Below are 11,568 nucleotides of genomic sequence, written 5' to 3' on the forward strand. Positions count from 1 at the left end.
TCCCCTCTCTCTTTTTTTCCTCTCTCCTCTCTCTTCCTTGACCTCTCTCCTCGGGCAAACCTCTCCCAGCCCTTAAGTAGGCACGGGCTGCCAACCCGGATTGCCATGTGGGCACTGCCCTAGGTTCACGCATATGCAAGCAGCTGATAATCATTGCGTGATCATAGCATAGGTCAGGCCTTAGCCATCTCAGGAGTTGATTATGTGACACCATGCAGCTCGCTACAGACTATTGCGGGTGGCCAGCCCCACTGGAGTTATAGATGCTGGCAAATGTGGCCTCCCCCTGGTGACAATGCGGCAGTGCTTCCAGCCTGGCTCCTGGCTGCTGCCATCTCTGGAGTCGCCCCAGGACAAGATGAGTTACGTCTGCCCCGCACCCCCGGGAATTACCCCTGCTGTGTGCTTAAGTCAAATAATAGCTTGTCTCCACAGCCTCTGTTCCCAAACTGGCAGACCAGGATAAAGTAAACATCCTACGTGGAAAGCCACTGAGGCGGAAGAACTCACTTGGCTGTGAGTGGGCCACAGTGGGAGAGGACCAGACCACACAGGGTGGGGCAGAGGCCACCCTCCTCTGAGCAGTAACCTCTAGCAATAGTCGGGGCTTTTTGCCTGCTTTTCTCTTTTTCCTTTTCTGTGATGTTTGTGTGTTGCTGGAGGTCGAATGTAGACCTTTTTATTTTCTGTTTCCTTCCTTTTGTCGTTCTCTAGGGCACTATTCAGATTTTCCTTTTTTGTGTTTAGCTTTGACATGGGTGTTGGGACCCAAATAGAAGTCCTCTTGATGGCAGGGCAGACATCCTTTAACCACTGCGACGTGCCACGTCTCAGTCCCTAGGACTGCGGCCTTGAGCCTGCGGACCTCCGCTCTGGCACTGGCTACTTCCCCAGTGCCCCCCCCCCCCCCCCGTGACATCATTGTGCTGATGAGCTCAGCCAGTGCAGTGCTTGCCTGGCTTGAGCAGAGCCCCAGCCCCGCCCTCAGCGGGTGGAGGCAGAGGCAGCAGAAGTTCCAAGCTCCCCTCAGCTACCTGGTGAATTCAGTGCTAGTGTGACCATCAGGGAGGGAAAGTCAGCCATTGTCGGGTGTGGTGCCAGTGCATAGCCTCAAATTCATGATCCTGCCTCAGCTTCCTGATTGCTGCAGCTTAAAGGTCCACATCACTGGGCTGGGTCTGAAGCTCATTTCATCTTCCCCAGGGCCTGCTGGTTACAGTTCATGTAGTGACACGGGGCCCAAACGAGGCTGTGGGAGCCTCTGCAGAAGATGAGGGTCAGCAGCAATACCAGGCACCACCACGGCCACGCGGCAAACTGGATCCACCCCTCTCCTGATACTCAGGATGAATCAGTTTGTGTGACTAGAATTTAAAGTTTGGCCGAAAGTACCCCCTGACTCCCCTGGCTGTCGCTGTCTTCAAGGAACAGGGAACTGTCATGGTCAGAAAGAGCTAGGACTCAGCGGGGGGGGGGGGGGTTCTGCAGTCCAGCACTGCCCAGCACGCACAGGTAATGGTGTCCCACTCCGTCATCCCAGCACTGGCCAGGCAGGAGCAGAAGGGGCAAGAGCTCAAGGCCCTGACCATCTTGGAACTCTGTGTAGACCAGACTGACCCTGAGTTCACAGTGATCCACCTGCCTCTGACTCCTGAGCGCTGGGATTAAAGGCGTGTGCCACCACAGCAGATGCTGCCCTTAAAGCTGGGCCGCGTTCTCTCTCCCGCCGCTGTGCAGAACTGCAGTTTCTCACCTGCTTCTCGTTTGTTTCAGTTTTGGGCAGTTGAGACATTTTACAGGACTTTAATATTTAATGTGCCTATTTCCTTTTTTATTTTTTATTTTCAAACAGGGCCTCACTGTGTAGATGGGCTGTCTTTGAATTGAACTCACTATGTAGTCCAGGCCGACCTCCAGCTCAGATCCCCTACCTCTGCCTCCCTAGTGTTTGGACTAAAGGGACACACCTCTCAGCTCCTTTTCTCCCCCATCCACCCCCGTGCCTCCCCTCCCCTGTGTGTGTGTGTGTGGGGGGGGTGCTGAGGATGAAGCCCAGGGCTGTGGATGGCTGCCAGGCAAGCAGTGTGCCCCCGAGCCACGCCCCCAGACAGATGGCCCCCTTCTCTGTGCGGCACAGGCTTGGAACTCACTCCCATCAGCAGCTGTCATTTTTGGACCCAGGCCTTTAGAGCATTTGGCTCCCCAAACTTTGGAAGAATTTATAGCACCTCACCCAACGAAATGCTCACCCAAACGAAAGCTGAAGCCAGTTGTGAGATTTCCAGACAGGTTCTGTGAAGCATCAGACTGCATTCTGGAGACGGGAGGGCCGTTTAGACCTCACGGCGGTAGTCTTGAGTGCACCGGCAGGCCCAGATACCGTGTGACCTCAGCGTGGCCACGGTGCCGTGCTTTATTGTAACAATTCATTTTTACTGCGTTTGTGCAGTTCCCCCAATACTGGTAGATGCTCCCAGAAGCAAATTGTAGATACGTTGAAGAACTTTCCTGGTGCCCTTTGCGCCTCTTCTGGGAGTTTCCTCTAGTGGGCTGATAGAGCCCACCACAAAATGCCCCACGGGAGGTAGAAAACAACCCTGGCCAGGTGGTAGTGCCAGTGCACGCCTTTAATCTCAGCACTGGGGAGTCAGACAGGCAGACGTCTGTGAGTTCAAGGTCAGCCAGAGGGAGTTCCAGGACAGCAGGACAGGCTCTCAAAGCTACAGAGAAATGCTGTCTCCAAAAAAGAAAAAAAAGAAAAAAAAAACAACCAGAATATTCAGACTCAGACTCCTCAAAAGCAGAGTCCCAGGCAGCAGGCAAAGACACTTGCTGCCAAGTCTGATGGCCTGAGTTCAGTCCTTGGAACCCACATTGTAGAAGGAAGAGAAACTACCTGTGCACATTTTCCTCTCATCTCCACATGCATGTTGTGGCACACACATGTACGCACACATGTGCATTCACACTACATAGTTAAATAAAAACTTTTGAAAAGAAGAAAAAAAACCCACCAAGATGGGCTGTGAGCCTGGGGGCTTCCTTAGTCTACCGCCATCGAAGCAAACTGTCGCTCAGACTTCAGGGCAGCTGGGAGAAGCTGATGACTAAGGCTGAGGCTGAATCAGGTCCTGTTTGTTTGTTTGATTTGAGACAGGGTCTCGTCGTGCAGCCTTGGCTACCCTGGAATCACTGTGTAGACCAGGCCGGCCTTGAACTCATAGAGATCCAACCTCTGCCTCCCAAGCACTGTGTTTCTTGTTACAAGACGGATGTGGTGGCATTTGACTATAGCCCGACAGCCTTCTATAACCTTAGAGGGCTGAGGCAGGAGGATTGTAGAAAGTTTGAAGACAGCTGCACAAGGCTGGTCACCTGAGATCCATCCCATGTTTTTTAAGCCAGGTGCCCTGGTGTGTGTCTGTAATCTCAGCTCCACTATGGCAAGATGGAGGAAGAGAGAGGTGAATTGACTGGACGCCCCCAGGCTGTGCTGAGGCAGGCATGGCAGAAATATGACAGAGCTCGCCTCTAAACTAGGTGGAGAGAGAGAACCAACCCCTGACATAGTCCCCTGACCTCCAGGGGGTGTACACATGCACACACACACACACACATATCACCGTCATCATCAAGAAGGATAGCTTAGACCTAGGAGGTCCAGGCGGTAGCATGAAGGCTTCCCTTGAGCTTCTGCCTCCCAAGCTCCTTCTTTGACTTGTTTGTTTTCAATCCTTTGCTACCTGGGACAGGTTCCTCTGCGTCCTGGACCTCTTGCCAGCCCGAATTCCAACTACACCCTCCCTGGAGCAGTCCACAGCGGTGGTGCCCCGGGTTGGTGCTACAGGCTGCAGGGGAAGTGTGCTGGAGGCACATGGAGGGTGTGCAGGAATGACTGCGGATCCCGGCCACCAGAAAAAGCCGGGGCTTCTGGTCCCCGTGTGTTTGTGTGTCTTTCACTTAGAAGTAGTTCTTTAAAAGCCAGGCATAATGGCACGAGCCTGAGGCCAGCCTGGTCTACAGAGTGAGTTCCAGGATAAGGGGCAGGGGATGGTGGCACATGCTTTTAGTCCCAGCACTTGGGAGGCGGAGGCAGATCTCTGAGTTTGAGGCCAGCCTGGTCTACTGAACTAGTTCCAGGATAGCGAGGGCTACACAGAGAAACCCTGTGTAGAAAAACAACAACAACAAAACAAACACTTCCCCAGCAAGGGCTGAAGGTGTCTCAGCAACACAGCCCTTGCCTAGCATGCCCAACGCACCTACTATCCCCCACTGATGGCCACGGTGGGGTACACCCCTGCCCACCTGACACAACCCCTACTGTGCCTACAGGTAGCCATGGTGGAGGTACAACTGGAGACACAGTACCAGTACCCGCAGCCCCTGCTCATCGCCTTCAGCGCCTGCACCACGGTGCTGGTGGCCGTGCACCTGTTCGCTCTGCTCATCAGCACATGCATCCTGCCCAACGTGGAAGCCGTGAGCAACATCCACAACCTCAACTCCATCAGTGAGTCACCGCACGAGCGCATGCACCCCTACATCGAGCTTGCCTGGGGCTTCTCAACTGTGCTGGGCATCCTGCTCTTCCTGGCTGAGGTGGTACTGCTCTGCTGGATCAAGTTCCTCCCCGTGGATGCCAGGGGCCAGCCAGGCTCCCACAGCCACACAGGCTGGCAGGCCGCGCTGGTATCCACCATCATCATGGTACCCGTGGGTCTCATCTTTGTGGTCTTCACTATCCACTTCTACCGCTCGTTGGTGCGGCACAAGACCGAGCGCCACAACCGTGAGATCGAAGAGCTGCATAAGCTCAAGGTGCAGCTGGATGGGCACGAGAGGAGCCTGCAGGTGGTGTGAGGCCTGTCCGGGATGGCACAGCTTGCAGGAGAGTGACCCTCAGGCGGTGTTAGCCACCGTGCCGCTGGCAGGAGTAGCCAAGGGGCTGCCAGACAAACCCTGGCTTCATGAGAACCACCACAGCTTCGTAAGCGCTACAGTGGGGGTTGCTGAGCAGACTGCACAGATGCTGCCCCGATTCTTCCGTACTCCTCAGATGCATGAGGGTCTAAAGGGTGAGGATACAACCATCCTATCACACAGGCCAGAGGAGGAAATAGGGTCACATGGCCCTGGGGACTTACTTCCTGGATCAGGGACAAGCTGAAAACACCTTGTCCTGGGAAAGGGGTCCCAGCACACCAGAGGTCACAGCAAATCTCAGACATCTGGGACTTGTGATTGGCAGGCCAGCTAGAGGACTGGGGTTCAGTCAGTAGCTTGCCTAGTGTGCAGGAAGCTCTGGGTTTGCACCCCAGCACTACATAGCCAGGTGTGGTCATCCCAGCTTTAGGGAAGTGGAGGAAGGAGGATCAGGGGTCCGACGTCCTCTACTGCATGGTAAGAAGACATGCACGTGCATACACGTGAGCACACGCATACATACACACACATAAAGAACAGGCTGCTGGAGAGGGCAGAGATGAGCCCAAGGCTGGTACAAGGGTAACATGGCTTGCAATGACACATAGGGAAACGGTGACTGATCTATGTATGGTTCAGCTTGGTGCTTTCCTCCAGCTCTGGAGAGTATCACGAGGTGTCCAGGATCCTGGGGCACGCACAGCTCAACAAGGGTAACACATACCATTATTGGAATCCAGGTTGCCTGGTCATAGAGAGATGACCCAGTGTGGGAGGCTTGGCAGGTTGAGGAGAAATGTCCTAGAGTTCACCACCAGCGGCTCACTGAGGTCAGAGATGGTGACACACACCTCACACACAGCAGGCTCTCCCACCTCCTAGTCACAGAATGGGTCTGAACTGGCCAGCTCTGTGGACTCCGTCAACACAGTGAGCAGCATCTCAGAGACTGGGCAGCTCAGCTCCCTTGCTGCCTGTGGTCCCTAAACACGGAGAGGATAAACTGAAGGGGTTTCCTGTTTCAGCACAGCAGTTAGCCTGGTCTGGCCTGTGGGTGGGGCAGGGGGCCTGCTCCAGGCTAACATAAGTGGATATTTCTTATGATAGCCCTGTTAACTGCAGAGAAGAGGGGAACGCAACACTGCGGTGGCCCTGCCAGGACTCTCAGTGCAGGTCCCTGCTCCCATGTTTGCACAGCTGTGCATGAGTTTGGCATTGTCACTGCAGGCATCTGGCGACCCAGCTGGTGTTGTCCATGTCCTGCGGTACAGCACCAGCTTGTGTGGGAACTGCTGGGACACCCTGTTTACCCACGTCTGCAGCATCACCCGGACTAGGCTCCTGCAAGGAGTCTATATTTGGTGCTGTGGGAGCCTGGAGACCCGCCTGGGGTTTCTGGAAATGGGTCACACTGTTGAGCATAGACTTCCGCACACAGAGGGCCCGGGGGAGCCTCTCGAAGAATCTTTCTTGTAAACTGTGACATCTTTGGGGAACTAGGACACCATGTCCTGTCTTTCAAAGCTGTGTCCTTCAACACCCTCCACCTCTGCAGACAGGTTTTGAGACCCTTGAGGTCTTAGATCTCTGCTTTCCTGGGGTCTTTGGGAAGGGCAGCTTAGTTTGATTTGTTTTGCTGAAGAATGCTAGTCATGGGCAGGCACAATGGCTCAGTGGGTAAAGGCACTTGCCACCAAGCCTGGAGACCTGAGTTCAGTCCCCATCCTCGGAACTACACACAAATAAGTATAGTAAGGAAAATAATTTACTATTAGAATCACTGTAAGATGGCACATGAGTCCCAGCAGGGAAGACAGGATAATCTTTTGAAATGAGCAGCTCCCACTGCTGGGCACCTCTTGGACCACCATGTTGAAGGCTGAGGATGTCGCTCAGTGGGTGGTCTGTTTGCCTGGCATAACAAAGCCCTGGGTCCCATATCTAGCACCACATAAACCAAACATGGCAGGACGCATCTGCAATCCCTGCAGTCAGGAGGTGCAGGCTGGAGGATCGAAGGGGAGTTCAAGGTCATAATGAGGTCAAGGTCAGCCTGGGCTGGTCAGAGTTTGTATGGGGGGGGGGGGCTGAGCAGACCAGAGTTCAATTCCCAGCATCCACATAGGGCAGCTCACAACTGCCTGTAACTCTGGCCTCTGCAGGCGCCCACGTGTGTACATACATACACATACAAAATAAAAAGGCGGTTCCTGTGGACATTGGACCCGTCCTTCCCACCCACTTTCTGGGAGCGTCCAGTGCTCTCAGTTCTACGGCAGTGTAGATCTCCTGTGGTCCCTCATGCTGTCCCTTCCCGTCTTCTCAGTCTTCCAGTGCCGGGGCAGGGGACAGCCGTCTGTGTGTGAACAGTGGCAGAAGCCAGCAGCGCAGGCTGAAGGTGAGACGTTCACTTTCTGGAGGCATAACCTGATTTCAGACATTGCTCTAACCACAGTGGGCCCCTGGGGCCTGCACAGGCTTGCCCTAATTTCGTCTGTCCAATATGCAGCCCTTCCTAATGCTCAAGGGACCGGTGTCCTCAGACACACCAAGGCCCTTCCCAACATGGCCTACAGTCTCCCGGTACGCTTGACCACGAAGTCTTCAAAATGCAAGCATTTCCAATTAAGAAACTTCAAAGGCAGACTGTGATTAGCGTCTTCCGGAAAGGTCTACTAAGAACAAGCTACAGGAGCCCAGAGGGCCCAAGACTTCCTCTGTGCCACTATTTCTGCAGGACACTGTAGGTAAAGCCTGCCCTGTGTGCAGAGTTTTTAGCAGTTGCCCTGGATTGAACTGAATAAATTGATAGCGCTTTTCAAAATTCTGTGCTTTTGAGAAATGTTTGCCATGGTTCAGGGGCTCCAGCCCAGCGCCCGTGCCCGCTGCACTGCCGCCCCTCAGTCCTGGCATGAGAGCGCCTTACCTGGAGACTATGCATTGCCTTTTATTGCTGCATTGACCTCGGGGCAGAGTGAGCGTGGGACCTTCTAGCATGGGCAGGCAGGCTGCTGGGACCCTGGCATACACTGAGTGAGGTCCCTGCCAACTGCACCCCTAGGGAACCTCACACATGGCAGCGGGGCCTCCTCCTAGTTCCTTTCCGAAAGCAGGGAGGGGAAAGGCAGGCCCGCTGTGGGTGGCTGAGCTCACCTGAACGCAGCTGGACAAGGTCATCTAGATTTTACAGGCTTCTAGAAGAGGAACCCCTGAGGTGTTGGCCCCTCGGGTCTCTATGGCCCTGGAGCCATTACCCAGGTCACCTACTGAGGCCACCAACAAACATGACACTGTTTGGAAAAGTTGCCTAGACATAGAGGTCCCTCCTAGGAAAATGTTTTTCTTCTTGGGTTGTGTGTGTATGCGTGTGTACGTGCGCACACGTGTGTTGTGTACACATGCAAGTATACATGTGGAAGCCAGAGGTCAACTCCAGGTGCCGTTCCTTAGACATCATCTTTTGTTGGGACAGCGGCTCACTTGACTGGAAACCTACCGCAATTAGGCTAGCGTGGGTGGCCAGGCAAGCCCAGGGCTCTTCCTGTCCCTGCCTCCCCAGTGCAAGGACAAGCACATGCCACCACTAGTTGCTTTAATGTGGGGATGCAGTTCATGCCCCCAGAAGCTCCTAGGAACGGTCTTTGTGCTTCAGTGTTCCTAACAACTTAGACCCTCAGCCCGAGGATCCTGGGAGTCAGGTGTGCAAAGCACAGGCATACAGGGAGTAGCTCCCCAGGCCAAAGGGCCCCCAAATTGTTAGGAATTTTTCCTAACGCGAGCTCTCTGCCGATGCAAAATTCCCAATCAAGCCAAATCAAAACAGGCCAAATTAAGAAGTATTCAGGTTTAACGGGATTCTTGTGCTCTCGGGTGGGTGGCCCGATGAGGAACCGGGAGGCCACAAAAGCCACCACCAGGAGGAAGGAAAAAGAGACCACAAGTTCCTCTTTTGGGAGTTCAGTTAAAGACCCTGTGGGAGTGGTCCTGACCCCCCCAGCAGGGAGGAGTCAGGACACGGCCTGCTGGGATTTGGAGTCCAGATCAATATAACTCTCAGGCCTGGGGGCTGGGATAGATGCGAGGGGCTGGGGCCTACGCTCCCAACTTAACATTCCAGACTCTTTTGATATAGGGATAGAAAATTGAAGTGTTAATTATGACAAACATTTAGGGTCTTTTTGGATAAAAGGGTATAGACTCAAATCTGACTACTTCCTGTGGGCATGGGGCGATGTGGGGAAGGGGAGAGCTAGGTGTCGTTGGGTCCACGCTCAGCGAGGTGTGGCTGGAAAGGCAACCCATGTACTGTGTCATCCCTTCCTGGAGACGTCAGGCATCTGTTCCTTGGGGGAGGTGATGAGGCAGGTGTCAAGTATCTTGAGCAGGCACCCGCCTGAGCCTGGAGAGATGGCGCCAGCATGGGTGTCCCAAGAGCTTGGCAGCCGAGGGGGTGGTGAGGATTACCATGAGAGGTCCTGTCCATCTAGGTTCGAGAGACCTAGGAGTTAACTGAGGAGTATTGTGTCCCCTGGGGAGAGCGGGGCAGGTTTAGGGGCAGTAGGGTCCACTGGTGTGGGGGCAGGGAGACAAATGTCAGCCTGTGAACGGAGAAGGGACCTTAAAAGGGAGAGGTAGGGTAGGTACCCCGCCAGTGGAAGAGTTTGGACTGGGAGGTGATGGTTAAGGAGAATGGGCCTGCCATAAAGCAGATCAAAAGAGCTCAGGCCCATAGGGGAATGTGAGGTGGCCCTGAGGCGAGTCAGGGCAATGGGGAGAAGGGAGGGCCAAGTTAACCTGAGTTCAATGGAGAGCTTGGTTAGCTGTTGTTTGATGAGTCCATTGGCCTTCTCTACCTTTCCCGAAGATTGTGGATGGTAGGGGGTGTGGAATTTCTAGGTGCTGAGAGCTTCTGACAAGAGCTCCATGACCCTGAGCCACCACACCTGCTGTTTCCCTGGAGACTGGAAACGCTTTTATCCACCCTGTAAAAGCGTCCACAAGTGTTAAGAGATAATGGAGTTTTTTTATGAGTAGGCATATGCATGAAATGAAGCTGCCAATTTTCGCCCGGTTGGTGTCCGCGAAGCTGGTGTAGAGACATATGTGGAGAGCCCTGTGGGCTGGCCTGGGCACACGTCTGGCAGGAGGAGTGAACCTGTAAAATACAGTCTCGGAGATGGGTGGAACAGCTTTGGGGAAGCGGGTAAGGATATCTCCACCCAGTAAAGGTGCTGGGCAAGCAGGTATCACTAAGAAAGAATGAGAAAAAAATTGTCCTGCAAGATTGCAGGGCAGTGGCAAAGTTTTAAGTGGGGAGGAACGGGTCCCGTCTACCCCCGTAACTGAAATGGGTGAGGGGAACCTAAGGCCAGGGTGAGAATAAAAGCAATGGACTTACCTGCTACCTGCAGCTTTACCTTAGGCTTGGACAGGGCTACGGGATAAACCAAGTCTGGGCAGCATCTCTGCAAGGCTGAGAAGTTCAAAGGCTGGCACAGTTTCACTTACCGATGGTAATGCTGGACCTCCATGGTGTGGCATAGAGGACAAGCCGCACGGGGACATTGTGATTTCCAGTGTCCAGGTTGCTGGCAGATAGGGGATAACCTCGGAGGAAGTGTAGTGCAATACCGTGCCACGTGACCATTTAGGCCACACTTGAAACAGCTTGCCTGTGAGGTTGACTTAGGCTGGGCTCTAGCAGGGTACAGCCTGGAAGTGAAGGCTGGCCAACCAGCAAAGGAACGGTTTGCCAGCCCTGAGCAGGTCAGCACTGCAAAGAAAAGCGGTGTTTGTTTGAGACAGCGTCTCACTGTGTCGCTCAGGCTGGCCTTGAATTCACCACATAACCCAGGCTGGCTTGGGAGTCATTCTTCCTACTTCTGCCTCCCAAGTGCTGGGATCATTGCGAATGTCCTTGCCCCTGGTAGTCAGTCCTTCTTACTCTGCCCGCAGAGCAGACGCTTCCAAGTTAGTACGACGTGCACACATGGGCTCTCCTTGTTCGAGGTTCAGAGTATCAGAACAGGTGACCCAGGCCACCCAACCTGGACCAGAAAGCTTGAGAAATCTTGAAGGGACACATGGGTGATGGCTTAAGGTACTAGGAAGCACAAGCCACTCTGTGGTGGCTGATGGAGACCCGCCTTCCTGTAGCACACAGGACCCTAGTGCCTCAGACCCATCTGTGATCTAGCACCCAGCCTGATGCCTGCTGTGACAGCCATGCTGGAAGGGCGAAGTGGAAGCTGGCAATGCTTAGGCCCAGATTAACCTGCGATCCTCCTTCCTCCAGAAGGTCTTTATGTCACAGCCTCTAGTTGATCCGTAGCAGGTGGTTCCTAATGTAAGTTGTGTCATTGCCAGAAGGGGACCTTCCCAGTGCTGGAAAGCACTAGGCAGGGCTGGGAGAACCATTCTATTACATATGCAGAAAGGGCCACACATGCAATAACTCCATCCTCAGGGCCACCACATACAAGACAAGGAGTCTTTCACAGCTCAGCTACCCTCCTAGCCCCTCACTGGGGGATTCTAGACAGGGGCTCTACCACTGAGCCACACTCCAGCCCCTCACTGGGGGATTCTAGGCAGGGGCTCTACCACTGAGCCACACCCCAGCCCCTCACTGGGGGATTCTAG

The 11,568-nt window shown here is 54.0% G+C and overlaps 1 protein-coding gene across 3 annotated transcripts in view; it reads left to right on the forward strand.

The window, feature by feature from the left end:
• Positions 1 to 7,736, forward strand: part of Orai2 (ORAI calcium release-activated calcium modulator 2) — a 40,372-nt gene extending 32,636 nt beyond the window's left edge. For all 3 annotated transcript variants that reach the window (XM_026784955.1, XM_005344592.3, XM_026784962.1), the window contains exon 3: positions 4,336 to 7,736. In XM_026784955.1, the coding sequence (XP_026640756.1) occupies positions 4,336 to 4,863 (528 nt within the window). In that variant the 3' untranslated portion in view covers positions 4,864 to 7,736. The remainder of the gene's footprint in view (positions 1 to 4,335) is intronic.
• Positions 7,737 to 11,568: the final 3,832 nt, after the last annotated feature.

This window comes from Microtus ochrogaster, chromosome 2, assembly GCF_000317375.1.
Source record: "Microtus ochrogaster isolate Prairie Vole_2 chromosome 2, MicOch1.0, whole genome shotgun sequence".
NCBI lineage: Eukaryota > Metazoa > Chordata > Mammalia > Rodentia > Cricetidae > Microtus > Microtus ochrogaster.